At 50.1% G+C, this 21,420-nt stretch overlaps 1 protein-coding gene across 5 annotated transcripts in view; it reads left to right on the top strand.

The window, feature by feature from the left end:
• The window catches only part of LOC105477165 (F-box protein 10), a 67,711-nt gene extending 49,384 nt beyond the window's left edge, over window positions 1-18,327 (top strand). For 4 of the 5 annotated variants that reach the window (XM_011733539.3, XM_071078028.1, XM_071078031.1 and 1 more), the window contains 6 exons: window positions 3,535-3,605; window positions 5,857-6,009; window positions 6,991-7,260; window positions 10,642-10,955; window positions 13,157-13,338; window positions 16,504-18,327. In XM_011733539.3, coding sequence (XP_011731841.2) covers window positions 3,535-3,605; window positions 5,857-6,009; window positions 6,991-7,260; window positions 10,642-10,955; window positions 13,157-13,338; window positions 16,504-16,678 — 1,165 coding nt within the window. In that variant the 3' untranslated portion in view covers window positions 16,679-18,327. The remainder of the gene's footprint in view (window positions 1-3,534; window positions 3,606-5,856; window positions 6,010-6,990; window positions 7,261-10,641; window positions 10,956-13,156; window positions 13,339-16,503) is intronic. The other variant, XM_071078032.1, reaches the window with a different exon arrangement.
• The last annotated feature ends 3,093 nt before the right edge of the window (window positions 18,328-21,420 follow it).

The following is a 21,420-nucleotide window of genomic DNA, read 5'->3' as shown; positions in this document are numbered from 1 at the left end:
TCAGGGACTGATATAAGTGATAGGTGGGAGGCGGCAGTGGCAGTCCTGGGACCCTGTCTGCCGTCGCAGCTCTAGTATGGGGCAGACTGTGATAAATGCTGTCAGAGTGGTACCAGAAGGAGAGACTCATTCTGACTAGGAGGATGTGGGAAGGCCTTATTTAGGAGGTAGCATCAGAGTCAGGCTTTGGAATATGGGTAAGACTTGACTCATGCAGATAGAGGCAGGGAGGGGTCGGTGGATGTTCCTAGTAATGGGAACAGCATGAGCAAAGGCAGCAGGGCACAGCAGATTCAGGGGTTAGCAAACTGTTCATGGTGGCTTGAGAAAAAAATCTGACATGGTGTGACAGTGCTATAGAATATTTTAAATTGGGATGGTCCCAGAATATCTTGGGCCCTGTGGTCACCACAGCATGACCCTTGATGTCCTTGTGGCAGACCATCTGTGCCACACAGCAGAGTGGAAAGGAATGATGGAAAGAAAGGCTTGGGCCAGATGAGGAAGGCCTTACGTAGACCAGGCTGAGGCTGGGGAGCCTGTTCTGTCTACACAGCAGGGACTCATTAAAGGCTCTGAGCAGAAGGCTCACACAGTTATGTCTGTGCTTTAGGAGAATAGCTGGCATTAATGGGCAGCAAGTATATTCAGAGCGCTTTCCCCCCTGCATTATTCCATAGGTACTTTGTTTCCATGTTGCATGCATGGCCTTTCTATTCATCACCTTGGAAGGTTTCACCATATTCCAGTATTTTGATATGCCATAATTTTTGAACCAGACCTAATTGCTGGTTCAAAAATTATGGAATTTAATCCTGTTTTTCACTGTTACAGACAGCTTACTAAAAACAATTAGTGGTCATAGAGCTCGTTCCTTTCTTCTGCATTATTGCCTGAACAGAAGAGTATTTGTATGTATGTGTGCCGTTCACTGAACACACATTCCAGCCACCCTGTATAAGGGGGCAGTGATACACAACATGTATAAGAACAGTCCCTGCCCCGTGGAGTTGACAGTCTCATGCTGGAGACGGACACACACTCACACAGCCATGATAGAAGACTCACCAAAACGAGCACTTTACTAGGCATTCGTGCAGACTGCCTGAAGAGCTCAGCCGTGATCTCAGCTGAGCATGTCAGGGAGCTGACATTTGAGTTGTGCTTCAAAGATAAATAGGATTTTATGGCCAGGGGAAAGGCATTCTGGGCCAGAGGCAGTGAAATTCAGGGTATGTCTGAGAAAATGGTGAGAAATGTGGTGTGTCCGGGCACGAGATGCCAGAGGGATAGTGCAAAGGCAGGCTGCTGCTGGACGGCAGAGGACCTCGAATGCCAAGCGTGACAGGCAGAATAATGGCCCCAAGGATGTCCATGTCTTAGTCCCTGAGCCCTGTGCATATATTGCCTTACAAGGCAGAAGGAACTTTGCAGATTTGATTGAGTGAAGGACCTTGGAGAAAGATGAAGGGAGGTTATTTTGGATGATACAGGTGGGCCCAGTGTAACCACAGGCCCTTATGAGAAGGAAGCAGGGGAATCAGGTTAAGAGAGCAGGGGCCGGGCGCGGTGGCTCACGCCTGTAATCCCAGCACTTTGGGAGGCCAAGGCGGGCGGATCACTTGAGGTCAGGAGTTCGAGACCAGCCTGGCCAACACGGTGAAACCCCATCTCTACTAAAAATACAAAAATTAGCCAGGCGTGGTGGCAGGTGCCTGTAATCCCAGCTACTCGGAAGGCTGAGGCAGGAGAATCGTTTGAACCCGGGAGGTGGAGGTTGCAGTGAGCTGAGATCGTGCCACTGCACTCCAGCCTGGGTGACAAGAGCAAGACTCCATCTCAAAAAAATAAAATAAAATAAAATAAAATAAAGTAAAATAAATAAGAGAGCAGGAGATGTGAGGACAGAAGCAGAGGTCAGAGTGATGAGGCCACAGCCCAAGAAGTGCAGGCGGCCTCTAGGAGCTGGAAGGGATGAGGAATGGATTCTCCCTGGAGCCTCCAGATAGAACACAGGTCTGCTGACACTTTGATTTTAGCCCTGAGAAACCCATTTTCAACTTCTGACCTCCTGAACTGAAAGACAGAAATTTGTATTGTTTTAAGCCACCAAATTTGTGGTAATTTGTTATAGTAACAATAGGAAACTAATACACCAACCTGAAAAGTCTGGGCTTTACCTTGGAGATGCTGGGGAACCATTAAAGAGTTTTGGGTGAGGAACATCATAATCAGATCAGTGTTGGGTTTATAAAACATAGTCATCTTGAGAGAATAAGTTGTGCTTTTTTCCTTTGTTTCTTTGCAATGAGAGATAAGAGTTTGGAGCAGGATACAGAATGAAGTTTAAGATCCCTGAAATGGCCTGGATGAGACAAACCATAGCATATATTTTTGCAACAGAAAGTTACATAACCTATTATGTTTCTCTTTTTTCCTTGGATGCAGAGAAGCACAGGACTCAAATTGTGCTCATCTGCAGTTAATATCCCATCCCGGGCTCTTAGTATGCTGATCTGTCTGCTTCTTCTAAATGTTTTCTCATCCCTCCTGTATCTTTATTCTGCTTGCCCCATGTACACACATACACGTTTCTCCAAGTGGCCACGGATCCTTTCTGGAGGTGAGATTTATAGTAAAAATACGCCAGGGCTCAGTTACTCACGCCGGTAGTCCCAGCTACTTGGGAGGCTGAGGTGGGAGGATCACTTGAGTGCAAGAGGTCGAGGCTAGCCTGAGCAACATAGCGAGAACCCATGTCTTAAAAAAAAAATTGTAAACATTTTCTGGCTCAAACATTTGAGGGTTGGATAAAATACATATAAGGCCAGGCGCGGAGGCTCATGCCTATAATCACAGAACTTTAAGAGGCTGAGGCGGACGGATCACTTGAGGCCAGGAGTTCGAGACCAGCCTGGGCAACATAACAAAACCCCATCTCTACAAAAAATACAAAAAATTAGCTGGATGTAGTGTTGCACACGTGTAATCCAGGCTGAGGCACGAACATCTCTTGAACCCAGGAGGTGGAGGTTGCAGTGAGCTGAGATTGTGCCACTGCACTCCAGCGTGGGTAACAGAGCAAGACCTCAAAAACAAAACAAAACAAAAAATATGTGTGTGTATGTATATATATATATATATATATATATATATATATGCATGGGTATATATGTAGATGACAGTCAGGTGAGGCTACAGTGAACTGGATATCATTGTGCGTGTATAGCATAGTTGGGGGTTTAGTTTTTGGTCAAGCTGTCCCAGTGACAACTAAACATTTTATATGCCTGGATTATAAAGGGACTTTGGGAAATGCTTTTATGCCGCTGTGGACTTGAGCCATAGGGAGGCTCAAGTGATCCTCCACCCCAACCTCCCAAGAAGCTGGGGCTACAGGTGCATACCACCACACCTGGCTAATTTTTTGGATTTTTTGTAGAGACAGGGTTTCCACGAAAGAAGGCGGTCTCCTGGAAGCATGACATTGATGCCCTGGGCTCACCTCTTTGTTTTGTTCTCCTTCCACTTTAGCGGGAACCACATCTTCAAGGGCCGTGCTGCTGGCATAGCAGTGAATGAGAACGGCAAAGGCCTCATCACAGGTATGGATGGAACTGCCTGGCACCTGGCAGCCAGGCCAAGGTCCCCTGGCATCACCTCCCAGCTTCAGGACCTCACACTGTTCCTTTACCCCCACAGACGACGGCCTCTTTCTCTGACTGTGGGCTGGAGCTCAGGGACGCCAGCTGCATGGTGGCCGTGCTTCTTACAGGAGGGCCTAGCACAGAGTGGGTGTCTGTTCCTTCCAGGCCCAGAGTCGACAGGCCATCACCAGGTGCCTCACAGATGTTTCAGAAGCACCAATGCCCAGCCACCTATCCGAATCCCTCCTCAGTCTTTGTTCGGACCTCTGCCTGCTCTGGAAACCTCCACCCGGCTAACCCTTGCTTATACTTTGGGACTTAACTTAATTGTCACTTCCTCAGGGAAACCTTCCCTGACTTCCCCATCATACACAGATACACTCACTATACCCAGGATGCCTCCTCTCTAGGGCCTTTGACTTAATTTCTTAGTGGTTTGTGGTGTCCATCTCCTCTGTTATAAAGCGGTGAATTCCACAAGGCGAGGGTCAAGTCTGGTACATCAGTGTAGCCTCAGCACAGAGCAGAGCTAGGCCTGGGGTATGAAAGGGATTCCACAAATGCTAGTCCAGGGAATCCCGTTGACTGTACTTACCAGACATAGATTGAGCACGTGTTGCATACAGGCCGTATTCCAGAAGCTACAGGTGCAGCAGTGAACAAGGCTCTCAGCCACTGACATTTTAGGAGAGGAAGCAAATAAATAAATCAAAGCCTACATATATGAGCAGAAAATATCCTATCTGAGGGTGACAAGTGCTCTATGGATAATTAAGGCAATAGAGGGACTGGGTGGGCATTTGGGATTGTGTGGTCAGGGCAGCCCTCTGAAAAGATGACAAGGAAGCCAGATCCCGAGTGGGAGTGGCTGGAGGAGCTGGGAAAGAACCTTCCGTGTAGGGCCGCCTGTGAGAACAGACTTAGCATGGCCGAGTGGACATCACTTGTGGGACTGGAGTGTGGTGCGCAAGGGGCCTGCAGTGGGGTCATGGAGACAGGAAGAGGCCAGTCACACAGGCTCCTGAGCCATTGCACCTCAGTCCCAAGAGGCTGCGTCTTCCCTGCCAGTGTTGGAGCAGCAGTGTCATGGACTACCCTTCTGACCCATGACTCTTTCACCTACCCCTGAGAGATGGTGGCTCCCAGGAGGAGGAGGGGATGGGTGTGGTCAGAGCTGAGGCTGAGAAGGACAGGTGAGGCTAGCGCCTTCTCACAGGCTTGTGGGTAGATAGCCACATTCTGCCTCTGAGGGCTCTAAAGCCAGTTTATTCTTTTTTTTTTTTTTTGAGACAGAGTTCCATTCACTCTTGCTGCCCAGGCTGGAGTGCAGTGGCACAGTCTCGGCTCACTGCAACCTCTCTACCTCCCGGGTTCAAGTGATTCTCCTGCCTCAGCCTCCCGAGTAGCTGGGATTACAGGCATGTGCCACCACGCCCAATTTTGTATTTTTAGTAGAGACAGGGTTTCTCCATGTTGGTCAGGTTGGTCTCGAACTTCTGACCTCAGGTGATCCGCCCACCTCAGCCTCCCAAAGTGCTGGGGTTACAGATGTCCAGCCTATTCTTTGTTTCGTTTCCTTTTTGTTTGGTTGGTTGGTTTTTTGGATACCAGTGTCACTCACCAAAGCTAGTTTATTCTTTTTTTTTGAGGCAGGGTCTCAGTCTGTCATCCAGGCTGTAGTGCAGTGGTGCGATCATAGCTCACTGCAGCCCTGACCTCCAGGGTTCAAGTGATCCTCCCACCCCAGCCTCCCAAGAAGCTGGGACTACAGGTGCACACCACCACACCTGGCTAATTTTTTTGTAGAGACAGGGTTTCACCATTTTGCCCAGGATTGTCTGGAACTCCTGGGCTCAAATGATCTACCCGCCTTGGCCTCCCAAAGTGCTGGGATTACAGGCATGAGCCACCGTGCCCGGCCAAAACTAGTTCATTTTTAATCATCAGTCCTCAAGGCCATTGGGTAAAGTAGGTGCCGGGGAGATAGGAGTGCACAAGATAGACACAAGCCTTGCCCTTGGGGAAGGGAGTCAGCAGATAAGTCCCTGAAACGTCAGACAGCAGACAAGATTTACAGTGCTAATTGCTGGCAGGGTAAGGCCAGGGCCTCCTCGTCTGGAGTGGCCTTGATCGAAACTGTTCAAGTCCTATTTGCCAGCACTGGAGCTGGCCCTTGGGTACTAACCTTCTTTTCTGCTTCTCTCCATAGAAAATGTCATCCGTGAGAATCAGTGGGGAGGTGTGGACATCCGCCGTGGAGGGATCCCGGTTCTGAGGAGTAACCTCATCTGCTTTGGCTATTCAGATGGCGTGGTTGTGGGAGACGAAGGCAAAGGCCTCATAGAAGGAAATACCATCTACGGTGAGGAGCTTGTTCCCAACCGGGCCAGGGAGGCAGGAAACCCAGTTTCCATCTCCAGTTTGTGGGTCCTGAGAAGGTCACTGCCTTTCCCCGTGCCTCAAAGACCTCATCTGAACAGGCATTCTCAGGCCACAGTCACCCAGGCCCTCTCAGAACAAAGAGCCTCTTATAAATCATGTTGTAGTCCAGATTGACCCCGGGGGTTAGCAAAGCAGAAGGCTTTATCCCCTTTTAAAATAGCAAAAGACAGGAGTTGTGTCATGTCTTAAGAACAGGACCATTTCAGCCCTGGCTCATGTGCATCTAACTCCTCTCATCCTTTCTTTTGATCCAGAGAACTGAAAATATAATGGGAAAACAAGATAATCACAGGAAGAAAACTATTCTCACTCAGTGACTTTGGGCAGAGCCTTCATCTGTCTGGACTGTAGCTCTAATAATACAGTGATGATAATAAAGGTGACTCAGGCCCACCTCTCTGCTCGGCCCTTTCTATGCACAATCACATTTAATCCTCATGATTGCCTTCTGAAGGAGGCACAGTTGTTAACCCCATTTGAAAGATGAGAAAACTGAGGGACAGAGAAAGGTTTGGTAACTTGCTCAGGGTCTCACAGCTGGCAAGTGGTAGGGCTGGGATTCCAACTGAGGCTGCCTCCTATGCAGGGAAGGATTGGTGCCCCCTTGGCACTGTCACTGTGGGTTCATGTGCTTCTGATGTGGACATGTGGCCCTGACAGTCCTCAGAGCGCTTTCACACTGTGTGGAACGAGCCAAGCTTGTGAAGTTCACCTGATCCTGACGACCTCTCTTGTGTGAAGGTGAAGTCTGCAGCTAGAGCTATCAAGTGGCTTGTCCGAGGTCATTAGCAAGTCAGGGACTCTCTCCCAGGCCAGTGGCTTTTGCTTCCCCTCTCAGGGAGACTCAGGTGCCGCTTCACCTGAGTTCAGTGTCGGTGACCAGCTCCTCTCACTGTTCCAGCTAACAAGGGCTGTGGTGTGTGGATGATGTCGTCCAGCCTCCCCCACGTCACCAGCAACCACGTCAGCTACAACGGCCTGTATGGAGTGGCAGTGTTTAGCCAGAAGGATGGCTCCAGCGAGTTACCTCGAGGCCATAGGGCTCAAGAGAACTTCAGCGAGGATGGGGACGCCATCCTCTGGGAGACAGAGCTGGAGAAGGAGGACGACCCACTGCGCCGGCCCATCACCATAGCTCTTGTTGAGTCTAACAGTATTAATCACAATGGAGGTGAGTGTACCCCCTCAGCCCCTGCTCAAGAACCTTTCATGGCTCCCCACTGTTTTTTTTTTCTCCAATTTAAAACTCTTAATTTAATTTTAATTTAAAACTTTTAATTTAATGTTAATTTAAAAGTAAACTTTAATGTCAAAAATGCAAACTTGGGGAGGGCAGAAAGATCACACACAAGGTCGCCACTTCACACTTGGAGGGTTGCACAGCGGCCAGGGAGAGGCGCTCCTCACTTCCCAGACAGTGCAGGGGCCAGGCAGAGGCGCTCCTCACTTCCCAGACAGTGGGGTGGCTGAGCAGAGGCGCTCCTCACTTCCCAGACAGTGTGGGGGCCAGGCAGAGGCGCTCCTCACTTCCCAGACAGTGTGGGGGCCAGGCAGAGGCGCTCCTCACTTCCCGGACAGTGTGGGGGCCAGGCAGAGGCGCTCCTCACTTCCCGGACAGTGTGGGGGCCAGGCAGAGGCGCTCCTCACTTCCCGGACAGTGTGGGGGCCAGGCAGAGGCGCTCCTCACTTCCCGGACAGTGGGGTGGCTGAGCAGAGGCGCTCCTCACTTCCCGGACAGTGGGGTGGCTGAGCAGAGGCGCTCCTCACTTCCCAGACAGTGGGGTGGCTGAGCAGAGGCGCTCCTCACTTCCCGGACAGTGGGGTGGCTGAGCAGAGGCACTCCTTAACTTTTATACGGTGCAGCCACCAGGCAGGGCCTTCTGCAGACTGATCCCAACTTGCCCTCAGGCCTCATCAGCCACTTCCAGCCTGATCCCCAATCCCTCTGCATTTATTCACTAAACTTGAATCCATTCTTTCCTGCCTCCTAACCTGCTGACCTCACTCATGCCGTTTCTCCCATCCACATGTCCCAAACTAACGTGAACTTCAAAACCTGCTGTGAATGTATCCCTTCATTCCTTCCTCCTTTGAACCAGGCCCTCCCCAGCCCCACTGGCATTTGTTATGGGGCCTCATGGCTGTATTTATTTCTGTGGCTGTTCCATCAACACTGATAGGCCATGAACTTGAGACAAAGAACTGAAGTCCACCCAGCTCAGTGCCCCTGTCCCTGCAGTACCAAATCCCACCTCTGGCACATACACTTTTAATCAATGCTAGGATACAGTTCTCACAATTTAACACCTCTCCTGAGATGCATATCATGGTTGAATTGGCAATGAGTTTTCTTTCCTAGGCAGAAAATAAAAATGTTTTAAATCTATGTTATCCTAAACCTGATGAAAAATGGAGGCCAGGTGCCAGGGATCACGCCTGTAATCCCAGGACTTTGGGAGGCCAAGATGTGGGGATTGCTTGAGGCCAGGTGTTGAAGACCCGCCTGGGCAACATAACAAGACCTGGTTTCTTAAAAAAAAAAAAAAAAGAAGAAAAAGAAAAATTAGCTGGATCTGGTGGCATGTGCCTGTGGTCCCAGCTACTCAGGAGGCAGGAGGATCACTTGAGCCCAGGAGCTCAAGGCTGCAGTGAGGTATGACTGCACCACTGCACTTTAGCCTGGCAACAGGAGTGAGATCCTGTCTTTAAAGAAAAAAAAAAAAGATGTTAGAAGATGTTTGATATTTCTTGAATTAAAAAAAATTACTGTGTAGTTCATCTAACTCCAGGGCTCCCAAAGCTAGCTGATTATCAAAATCACTGTGGGGTGGGGGTTGGAGGGTAGGATGGATGGGTGGGTCAGGAAATGGAGGAAGGCTTATTAAGAACAGATTCCTGGGCCACGTGCAGAGCTCACACCTATAACCCTAACACTTTGAGAGGCCAAGGCAAGAGGATCGCTTGAGTTCAGGAGTTCAAGACCAGCCTAGGCAACACAGAGATCCCCATCTCTACTGAGATAAAAAATTTTTTCAAATTAGCTGGGCGTGGTGGTACATACCCGTAGTTCCAGCTACTAGGGAGGCTGAGGTGGGAGGATGCTTGAGCTCAGGACTCAGAGTTTGAAATTGCAGTGAGCTATGATGGTGCCACTGCACTACTGCCTGGGCAATAAAGCAAGACCCTGTCACAAAAATAACAAAACAAAACAAGATTCCTGGGCCTGGTAAGCACTTGCCTGTGGTAGTGGTAGAGGACAGGGAGATGGATAACCAGCAGCCCTAACCCAATTATTCGGAAAATGAGTTCTGTCCCCTCCCAGGTCAGTTTCCTCCATGTGGCCATGCTGTCTGTCCGGTACGACAGGCAAAGCCGGCTACATTCACAAATACTTATTTTTGTTGTTCTCAACCAAGCCAGGAGAAGCAACAGGCTGGTGCCACGAAGAGATTTGAGCTTGCAGGCTCGTGGCTCCACACTGCTGCAGGGCCCCAGTCATCGTCCTGCACACGACCTCCCCCAGCACTGCCCCAATAGGGGCTAGGGCAGTGGTGGGCAGAGGGACCTACTGCAGAGCCCTCCCCTCCTCACCCCCAGATCTGGCTGCCCTACTGTCTTTTCCTGGCAAGCCATGGGGCTCTAATCCTGCTGACTTGGGGCTTTTCTCTTTTTTTTTTTTTGAGACGGAGTCTCGCTCTGTCGCCCAGGCTGGAGTGCAGTGGCACGATCTCGGCTCACTGCAAGCTCCACCTCCCGGGTTCACGCCATTCTCCTGCCTCAGCCTCCCGAGTAGCTGGGACTACAGGCGCCCAAAACCGCGCCCGGCTAATTTTTTGTATTTTTAGTAGAGACGGGGTTTCACCGTGGTCTCGATCTCCTGACCTTGTGATCCGCCCGCCTCGGCCTCCCAAAGTGCTGGGATTACAGGCGTGAGCCACCGCGCCCGGCCTGGGGCTTTTCTCTTAATGTACCTAGTGTCTCTGAGTACACACAACCCCAAGCATCAGTTTCCCTTTCCCAAATGTCTAACACATTTTTGACACATATTTCTTCGCTTAGTAAGTTTTCTACTCCAAAATTACAGAATTTTCATTAAGAAGAAAATTTCCCCAAACAGTAGGGAGGCAGATTCCAGCTTAGTGTAGGAAGGAGAGCAAAGCAAAACCTTCTAACGAGTAGATCTGCCTGTCCAGAGGGGGAGTGGGCACCCCGTCAGGGAGGTGGAAGTGGCAGTAGGATGGCGGTGGTGCTGGAGGCATTCAAGCACATGGTGGGAGCTCAGGCCAGAGGAGCCTTCTCACATCATGTTTCCCTGGCTACACTGAATAAGGACTTCATGCAGAAGAACCAGAGTTTTGTTGATGCACCTGGATTTCCTCCTGTTTCATCAGCTTGGAAGATGCAAACTCAAGGGGTGGTTCTGAGTGTTGCTACCTCTTCTTCTCCACTCTGTTCTCCTGGAGTGCACAATTCAGGGAAGGCTTTTCCTGACTGCTGGTGTCAGGGCTGACCCTGGGACCCCCCCTGTGCTTTCCAACCCCTCCACCCATAGCCTCAGGACTCTATATCCAGAGCAGCGAGGCACTGCATGTCATCACCAATGTGATCCACGCGAATGGGGACAGAGGCATTACTGTGGCCCAGAGCAGCCAACCCACCCGAGTGGCCAACAACAGCATCTCCTGCAACCGGCAAAGTGGGGTCAAGGTTGAGGCCCAGTGCAAAGTGGAGCTCCGGGGCAATGGTATCTATGACAACAGAGGCCATGGCATTATCACCAAGGGCGACAGCACCATCGTCATTGAAAACGATATCATTGGCAATCGGGGCAGCGGGCTGCAGCTGCTGCCTAGGTCCGACACTAAAGTGAGTATGTGTGCGTGTGTGTGACATGTGGTGCCCACACAGGGCACAACCCTGGGACAGTCCTCGTGGCCTCTGCTGAGAACAGAACCGTAATCACTCAGCACTACAAGGGACAGTATCCCTCCTGCCAGGACTCAGCCTGGGAAATGTGGGTGGGACTTCCCACAGGAGGGGACAGAGAAACCGAGTCCTGAAGGATGAACAAGGGCTCACCAGCAGGAAGCCAGGGATGGGGTGTCACCTTGTCATGGCGTTGGGAGCCTCCTGAAGTATCTTCATGGTCTCCAGGTCAAGGTCAGACTATTTCAGCTCTCTTTCCTTAACAGAATCTTGCACAGTGCCTGGTGTACAGTAGATGCTTAATGAGGAGAGAGATCCTGCCTTGGGGACTTTGCACACACTCTTCCCTATATACCCCACATATCCCCTGCCCCCCTTGCACTACAGTCCTGCAGCTTAGCTGTGTCTGTTCAGGAAGAGTACCTAAGCCCCCACCTACCACCCGAGGCTGTTTGAGGTACCCCTTGTCTTGTGCTTTTGCCCACCCCTACCTCACATATCACTCTCCACCGTGCTCGGTCCTCACAGCACTCTCCGCCGTGCTGGGTCCTCACAGCACTCTCCGCCGTGCTCGGTCCTCACAGCACTCTCCGCCGTGCTGGGTCCTCACAGCGCTCTCCGCCGTGCTCGGTCCTCACAGCGCTCTCCACTGTGCTCGGTCCTCACAGAGCACTCTCCACAGTGCTTGGTATCTCTTCCTTTACCTATTTGTCTCCCCGCCAGACTGAGCTCTGAGCACCTTTCTATGCAGAGCCCTGTTTCATTGTGGAGCCAAACAGACCTTGTCCCTGCCCTTGTGGAATTATGATCCCAAAGGCTCTATTTTTATTTTTAGTTTAACAGTTTTGGGGGTACAGGTGGTTTTTGGTTATATGGGTAAGTTCTTTAGTAGTGAATTCTGAGATTTTGGTGCCCCTGTCACTCAAGCAGTGTACACTGTACCCCATATATAGTCTTTTATCCCTCACCCTGCTCCCACCCTTCCCCCCGAGTCACCAAAGTCCATTATATCTTTCTTATGCCTTTTCATCCTCATAGTGTAGCTCCCACTTATAAGTAGTAAGCAAGTAAGGACATAGGATATTTGGTTTTCCATTCCTGAGTTACTTCTCTTAGAATAAAGGCCTCCAAGTCCATCCAAGTTGCTGCAAAGGTCGTTATTTCATTCTGTTTTATGGCTGAGTAGTATTCTGTGGTGTGTGTGTATATATATACACACATATATATACCACATTTCTTTTTTTTGTTTTTGGAGATGGAGTTTCACTCTTCTTGCCCAGGCTGGAGTGCAATGGCATGATCTCGGCTCACTGCAACCTCCACCTCCTGGGTTCAAGCCATTCTCCTGCCTCAGCCTCCCAAGTAGCTGGGATTACAGTCATGTGCCGCCATGCCCAGCTAATTTTGTATTTTTAGTAGAGACAGGGTTTCACCATGTTGGTCAAGCTGGTCTCAAACTCCTGACCTCAGCTGATCCACCTGCCTTGGCCTCCCAAAGTGCTGGGATTACAGGCACGAGCTGCTGTACCCAGCCTGTACCACATTTCTTTATCTACTCTTTGGCTGATGGGCAGTTAGGTTGAATGCATATTTTTGCAATTGTAAATTGTCCTGCTATCAACGTGCGTGTGCATATGACTTTTTCATATAATGACTTTTTTTTTTCCTTTAGGTAGACATCCAGTAGTGGGATTGCTGGGTTGCCTAAAGCCTTTTTACAGTTCTGCAGCTTCATAGGTTAGTGACTTTAGGCAGGGAGTGAAGAATTCTGGGGCTTTGCCTCTGAGCACTGCGGGAGCAGAGGAAGGGAGAGAGGGACACACTTTTGTCTCAGCTGGGTTGTCAGTGGCCCTGACTTCTGACACTAGGTCCCCTCTCTGCAGGCCTTTGCATATTGTTTCTCCTTCTGCAGCAGCTCTCCCTGTTCTGCATCTCATAAATGCCTACAACTTACCTATCACCTCTTCCAGGAAGCCTTCCCTGGCTCCCCCAGACTGTTCTTGGTGCCCTTCTTTGAGCTCATAGGCTCTTCATTGACCTGCCTAGCATGTTCCTGCCCCTCGGTTTTAGAACTGATCATTCACTTGCCTGCTCAGTCTATGAGTCCCTGAGGTGTGACAATCTTTGGCTGCCTCTCCCAGGTAATAAAGAACCGGATCCACTCATTCCGGGCCTATGGCATTGCAGTGCGGGGCCGTGCCAAGGCCCTGGTGCAGGAAAACATCATCTTCCAGGGCAAAACAAATAAGACCATCTTTCAGCAGATCTCAAACAACCGAGAATGTGTCATGCAAAACAACAAGTTCCTGGTCTTCAAGAAAAAGTGAGTGCCTGGGGTTGCCTGAACCAGTCCTCTAGAGCCACAGTAAGCTCCCCGAAGAAGCCAGGCCCACACCCGGGGATTATGGTTGCCCGGGCTCCCTGCAACACTGCCAGCTGTCGACTCCAGTCAGAAAAAGGCCTGTGCCTGGCTCTGTGTCAGGCCGGGGCTGAGGATTCGCCGGGAGGGAACAAGCTTTTTAAGAGTCAGGGGTACGTGGTTTCAAATCTCAGCTCTGCAGGTTACTGGCTGTGTGACCTTGGGCAACTTACTTCACATCTCTGAACCTTAGTAAAATCCATTTAATAAGATCACGCGACCTGTCTGAATCTCTGAGGGGTTGTAAAAATGTTAGTTGCTGCTGCTGCTGTCCTTTAGTCCCTCTGCCTCAGTGTATCACAATTGCTGCCACCCATCTTCCCCAGACCTCTCTGTCCTTTCATGTTCCCCATTTCAGCGACATCACCATCCAGTGTTCTCACAACAAAACTTCTGCTCCCTTTTTCTCCCTAATCTGAAGATGTCCAGTCACTCACCAGGTCTTGTTGATTCTGCTTCTAAAATGTTCCCTTTTCTGGCACCTCCTCTTCCCCAACTGCTGCCACCCTACTTCAGGTCTCAGCACCGCTTACCCTAACCTGTACCGCCTATATTACTGCAGTGCACAGCTGTTCCAGCTGCCTCTGCACGGGCTGTGTTCTGATTGGTCCGTGCTTTTGCTTTCCCATTCTGGTTGTAAAATCACACTGATATTTGCTGTAGTTGGTATCACTCCTGCACTGCCAATGTCACCTATCCCCCCGCAGCAGCCTCCTGCCAGTCTCCCTGCCCATGACTACCCCCTGCTCCACTCTGGAAGTTGTCCCATGTATCCCGCCAGTTTAATCTTTCTAAGTGAGAGCTCCGGTCACATCGCACCCATGGTTAAAAACCTCTCATGGATCTTCACGTTCTGTAGTAATGATCTCCATACTTTTTGTATTACACACACACTCAGGAAAAAATATTCTTTGAAGAAACCCCCTGATGTAGGGATACCTATTTATTTATTTATTTATTTATTTATTTGGAGACCAAGTCTCGCTGTGTTGCCCAGGCTGTAGTGCAGTGGTGCAATCTCGGCTGACTGCAACCTCTTCCTCCCAGGTTCAAGCAATCCTCGTGCCTCAGCCTCCTGAGCAGCTGGGATTACAGGTGCCCACCATGACTCCTGGCTGATTTTTGTGTTTTTAGTAGAGATGGGGTTTCACCATGTTGGTCAAGCTGGTCTTGAACTCCTGACCTTATGTAATCCACCTGCCTTGGCCTCCCAAAGTACTGAGATTACAGGTGTGAGCCACCGTGCCTCACTGGTATACCTATTTATAACTTCTATGTGTTTATTCTAGCAGTATATTATTTACATTATAAACTATCTCCAAAATATAAAATGTTAAAGTATAAAGTTAAAAAAAAATCAAAATTCTAGTATTTTCTTCCCACATCCCAGCAGATTATATTGTGGACTCCCTGGGATCCACCTCCTCCTCCCCTTTGGAGACTCCAGGGTACAGGGTACAGCCCAGACTTTGCCAGAGGCAGCGCTGGTATTGTGCACTGTGTACCCTGAGGTCCTAATTGTCTTTTCCAGCCTCTCATTTCATCTCCTTTTCAGTACTGATCCCCTGCTGCCAAACTCAAATATACACAGTCCTCCCAACATGCTTAGGCCTTTTTACTCACATGCTAGTAACCAACCTCTGATTCCGTCCACAACTTTCTAATCCTTTCACTGTAACATCATTATCATAAAAATACATATAAGACAACGTGTTGCCTTAAGCAAATGGAGATTTAGCGTGTAAAGTTGGTTCCTTGTAACTCAAGCATTAGAAAACTGTGACCACAGCTTCACTGTCATTTTATTTTTCCCGGCCCTCCATACTCTCTACAAGAGTTTGGGTGACTGGAAACCCACTAAATTCTATCCTCCGTAGATTTACATTTTCCCAGATGTCATATAAAAGAAATCGTGGCCGGGTGCAGTGGCTCACGCCTGTAATCCCAGCACTTTGGGAGGCCGAGGCGGGTGGATCACCTGAGGTCGGTTATTTCGAGACCAGCCTGGCCAACATGGTGAAACCCCGTCTCTACTAAAAATACAAAAATTAGCTGGGTGTGACGGCACGCAACGGTGGTCCCAGCTACTTGGGAGGCTGAGCCAGGAGGATCACTTGAACCTGGGAGGAAGAGGTTGCAATGAGCCCAGATCACACCACTACACTCCAGCCTGGGTAACAGAGCGAGACTCCGTCTCAAAAAAAAAATAAAAATAAAACCCAGAAATCCTGCAGTATGTAGTCTTTTGAGTCTGGTTTCTTTCACTTAGCCTAACATGCTGGAGATTCATTCATGGTGTTGCATGTAAGGCATTCATTCCTTTCGATTGCTGAGTAGTCTTCCCCTGTATGGGTGTACTGCACAGTTTATTCACTCATCAGCTGAAGGGTATTTAGGTAGTTTCCAGTTTTTGGTGATTATGAATAAAGCTTCTATAAACATTTGTGGTCATACAGCTGAAAAGAAATGAAAGAGGAAAAGTTGGGCACTGTTGCACACACTTGTAATCCCAGCTACTTGGGAGGCTGAGGCAGTAGGATCACTTGAGCCCAGAAGTTTAAGACCAGCTTGGGCAACATAATGAGACCCTGTCTCACAACACCCACCCTATGATCTTATCCAGATTCTTATTTAAAGAGGGGAAATCAGCTGGGTGCAGTGGCTCAAGCCTATAATCCCAGCACTTTGGGAGGCTGAGGTGGGAGGATCACTTGAGCCCAGGAGGTTGAGGCTACAGTGAGCCATGATTGTGCCACTGCACCCCGGCCTGGGCAACAGAGTGAGACTGTGTCTCAAAAAAAAGTGGGAAAATTTAGGCCTGTAGGGGGACCTTGTCCAAGGCTACATGCAGAGTTGAAGGCAGAGCTGGACGTGGAATGCAGGGCTTTTGCCCCTTAGTTTCTTATCCTCCCACCTCTTTGGGCTAACACTAAACTGGAAGATAAAACCTACATCCAGATTTAAACACCTGGATCCACCAATCTGGAACCAAAGTTAAGATTGTGCAGGGCATTCAGCCAGCACTGCAGACCCCTCAGAAGTTCACTGACTTTTGTTTTGCACCTCCAGGTCTGATACGTGGCGCCTGGTGAACCCGCCAGCACGGCCCCACCTTGAAACCTCTCTGAGACGCCCCTCGGCAGCCCACAATGGGCAGAAGGTGACAGCCATGGCAACAAGGATCACGGCCCGGGTGGAAGGTGGTTACCACAGCAACCGCAGTGTCTTCTGCACCATCCTGTGAGGACCCAGACCTGCTTCAGGGCCAAGCCTGGATGGGTGCTCAGAGGAGCTGAGGTGGAAATAGTGCCTGAGAAGACTCCGCCCCTCCCCTCCCCCCCCCCACCAACAAATGGGTCCCAGGCCTTCAAAACACAGTACCTCCAGAACACTTCAGCTCCACAGCCCGTAACAAGAAGGAAGTGGGAAATGGTTTTCAAGAAGGGATAGAAGTTGGTGGGTTTCCAGTCACTCAACGTCTGTAAAGATTGTGAAGAGCTGGGGAAGCTCAAATGCTGAAGCTTTTGGTCAGGATTTTCTTTGAGTTCTAAGGAACCGTGTTTTACACACACCAAACCCAGACTCTTCTCAGGAAAGAACAGATTTACTTCTGATGGTGGGAAGTGATTCTAGTGAGGTGGAGAGAGACAACTGCCCCAGAATTTTCCCCTTTGCTGGACCTGTCTCCCTCTCAATCTCTCCAACGACCCTACCACACCCTCCCAGTTGTCTCTGGAGGCTGGAGAAGTTGAGTTTGGTTGACTTGAGGACTTGGACATGGACCTGGGAGGGAGGGAGGACGTGGGAGCAACAGGAGGCCGCACGGAAAGGCTGCCCAGGGATGAGAGAGGGACACACTGAAACAGGTGGGGCTCCAGCGTGCAGGCAGGTGCTCGGCTGGGTGGACAGGGATGCACAAGGCTCTACTCCATCCCCAAAGGCTCCCAAATGCAGGAGGTTTCAAACCCCACGTCAGCACGCCCACACCAGCCACCCTTCTTGGCACCAGGCTGTCCAGATGGGGGAACCTGGGCCTCTCGTTTGCATCTGTGTTCTCATGGATGAGCGCTGGCCTTTACTGACCCTCCCGAGCCTCCCGACTCTGTGCCTTGGCTCATGCTTTTTCCTCCTCCTGGCATGCCCTTCTCCCCCATCTCCGTGTCCTCCTTTCCTCAAGGTTTAGCCAAGACACTGCCACCTCCACATAGCTCTCCTCGCCCTCTTTCCCCCTCTGGGCCTCAGTAGCCTTCTCTGCTCCCTCTCAGGGTACTGAGCACTTTCTGCCTTGTCCTTGAGCTATCTGGGTCCATAGCCTGACCCCCCACTCACCTGTGTGCTCCCTTAGGTAGGGCCACATCTGACTCCGTGTCCCCAGATCTCAGCTCTGGGGCTGGGGTGCGATGAGCGGCCTGAGTGAGGAGAGGAAGGCCAGCTCCCAGAGGACTTTACTGAACCGTACTGTGAATATGTCCAAGTCCCAAAGCCAGGCGAGCTCAGACCCCACTGCTTGAGGAAGGGGCCTGGATGCAGGGCCAGCTCAGCCTGAACAATCCCCTCCCACTCGGCCTTTCCTGTGGGGCCTTCACCAGCCTGCTGGGGTCACTGTCGTGCACATGGCTGCATGGCTGGTTCTATTGGCCCTAGGTGCTGCTCTGTTGGGTGGGATGGGAGAGGGGAGAGGGAGCCAGGAGCACTGGGTTCTCCCTGAGAACACTGGGCACAAGAGTGCTGGCCTCTTCTATCCCTGGCGCTTCCTTTGCACTTGTTTGGTGGCCCCAATGTGAGTCGCTGTAGAAAATGCTGCCTTTACTATTTTCTAAGAAATGACTTTTCTGTGAACCAACAGTAACAAAAACCTCAGTAACCAAAATAAAGTTCTATATTTTAAAAGAGGCACTTTGGGAAGCCTTTCCTTGGTCTGGGCATACCCTGGGGCTCCCAGACGGCCAGGTCCAGCACTGTTTCCTCTGGAGGAGACAGGAGAGTCCTGGGGCTATGTTGTTGGGTCCGCTGGTTCCTGTGACAGTTCCTGTGACAGCTCCTGATAGAGAGCTGGGGGGCTCGATCGGGCTATAATTCCATTCCTGCCTGCTTGCCCAGTGGGCTCTGTGAAACAACAGAAACAGGCTGTCCCCGTGGATCACTGGACCGTCAGCTTAGGGACCTCAGACCCGGGAGCACACTTCTCCAACTTCACTTAGAATTTTTGCTATATCCATATGTCACCTGAGAAGTTAGTACTTTTTCCTTTAAATCTACTTAATTTTTAGAACTTTTAAATATGCAGAAAAATTGAGCAGATCGATGGTTACGACAGAGTTCCCATACTACCCTTGCCACCCCCAGGTTTCCATGTTATTAACATCTTATGCTATCAGTGTACATTTGTAAAAATTCATAAACTAGTACTGGTACATTACTAACTAAAGTCCATGGTTTATTCAGATTTCTTTCTTTTTGAAATGGGATCTCACTCTGTTGCCCAGGCTGGAGTGCAGTGGCGTGATCATGGTTCACCGCAGCCTTGACCTCCCCAGGCTCACTCAGGTGATCCTCCCACCTCAGCCTCCTGAGTAGCTGGGACTACAGGTATGCGCCACCACACCTGGCTAATTTTTGTATTTTTTTGTAGAGATGGGGTTTTGCCATGTTGCCCAGCCCAGTCTCAAATTCCTGGGCTCAAGTGATCCACCTGCCTTAATGCCCCAAAGTGCTGGGATTACAAGCATGAGCCACTGTGCCTGGCCTTAGATTTCTTTAGTTTGTTACCTAATGTCCTTTTTCCATTCCAGGATCCCATTCTACAACATGTCTTTTTTTCACACACTGAAAAGACTTTTTATATAAATAAACGTTAAACTATTAAAATGAAAATATTCTCTTGTTTTGGTAGTTACTAATATTTGCTGCCCCTCAGGGAGAGTAACATGCCCTATCATGTTGCCATGTAACCTGATTTGCCCAGTGAATGTGGGCAGAAGTGGTTAACGGTCACTTCCAGGCAGAAGTTTAAGGGCCATCAGAACTTGCCCCGATCGCGTGTCCCTCTGCCGTTAGACCGCCACGTGTCAGACACGGCAGCCTGAGTCCAGGGCTGAAGCTAACCCAGAGCAGGGCCCCAGCTGCCTGCTGGCTGACAGACATGTGCAGATGAACTTCTGTTGAAACCAGACATTTGAGGGTCATTTGTCACTGCAACTTAGCCTAACCAGCAGAACACGAGTACTTTGCTACATTCCTGAGCCACCTACAATCATCTTAAGTTCTGTCAATAATATATTAAACATTGACTTGGCGAGGTCATTGTCCCCATTTTGGAGGCTGGGAGTGCTGATGCTCCTGAGACCTGGTAGGGGCAAGTTCCCTATCAGATGTTAAGAGCTTGTAGGGGAGAGGTGTGGGGAGGGCTATCACCTGGGGCATAGGTGGCAAGGAAGGGAACAGCTGGGACACAATTTCCCTCCGGGTCATTTGGAGGCAGAAGTGGGAAGAACAACACCCACCTTGGCTCTTGTGCATTTGGGGAAGAATCGGGGAGTGAGAGTGCTTTGCACAACAGGTCAGACCTGCCCAAGAAAACCCAGCCCATCTAACTGTTTACTTGAGCCAAAGTCTCTCTCCCTGGCTAAATTCTACCCCTCCTTCAGAAGCTCCTTAGTCACTACTTCTGTGGAACACCTTCCCCGGTCTCTGCAAGTATCAGTTAAGTGCTCCTTCTCCATGCTCCTGTGCCCACTCAGCCACACACCACCTGCAGATGGCACAGAATCCTCTGTATTTTCAGTCTGTTGGTTTAGGGCAGGGATTTTGCCCATCTTGTTCACTGTTGATTCTCTATGCCCAGCACAAAGCTCACTAAGTGTTGGATGGATGGGTGGACAGACAAGCAGACAAATGAGGAAACAAACCCAACCTCATTCCTAGAATCTCTACCTCCTGGGGCCCCCAAAGGACATCTCTTCACTCTGTTCTGTGACAACTCTTCAGATATTTGCAGGCAGCACCCTCATCCCCCTGGGGTCTGCTGCCCTCCTGGGTTCCTCTCATATGTGCCAGTTTGCAGGGTGTCTCTTCACCACTCTGGTCATTTCTCGAGACTCATTCCAGTGGCCTGGGTAGGTCTTGGAAAGCCCAAAGCGGCAAAATGGAGGAGTCCTGTCCTGCGTCTTAGGAGGAATGGCCCAGCTCCATGGGCAGCACTCATGGATCTAAAGAGAATTCTCTAAGGTACTGTGTTTCCTTGGAATCATTTGCTTTCAGTCTACAGTAGCAGCTTATACTGTGTCCTCCCTGGACTTACCTGTTGGTCAGTCAGGCCCCAACATTGATGTCTGCTGATGGGAATGTACAAGCACAGTAAACAGCAGTATGATTTCATCATCTAAGCCTCCTGGTTTTGGTGAGGCCACTGCCCTGGTGTCCAAAGGAGGTCCTAAGTACAGCACATGGTGGACGTGGTATGGCCAGACCAGGCGAGAGCCAGAGTTGGGCCTTGGAACAGCACATGAGCCTATACTGTCAACAGCACCCCTGGGCTCCCCTTCTTCAATCTCCCTTCCAACAACAGAGAAAGCTCTCTCCAAATGCTTCCTCATGGTGGGCTCACTGGGGCATGCTGGGCTTATTCCTACCCTGATCAGCCTCCTGACACAGGCATGCTCGCCCCATTGGGACCTTCTCACTACCCTCCAGACCTCTGCAGGGTGCCCTTCATGGAGCTCCTGAGCCTATCAGCTGTGGTTAGTGTGCTTTTAAAATGAAGTCAAAGCTAGCACGGCCTCCTGGTGCAGCCTGAGCTACCCATCGTGGAGCTGTCACCTCTACTCTGAGCCCAGTTGTTGCCTGAGTGCAGCTGAAGATCCCATCTGTCTGGCAGTCAGGATTGCATTTCACTTCCTGCTTTGGGGCCATCGTTCATGTCATCTGCTATTCTCCACTAAAAGGCCAGAGCTCCTTGGATAAAAGACTGATTCAAAGCTGGGCATG

Source organism: Macaca nemestrina, chromosome 14, assembly GCF_043159975.1.
Source record: "Macaca nemestrina isolate mMacNem1 chromosome 14, mMacNem.hap1, whole genome shotgun sequence".
Taxonomy (NCBI): domain Eukaryota; kingdom Metazoa; phylum Chordata; class Mammalia; order Primates; family Cercopithecidae; genus Macaca; species Macaca nemestrina.
This window is presented reverse-complemented; position numbering and strand designations above follow the sequence as displayed.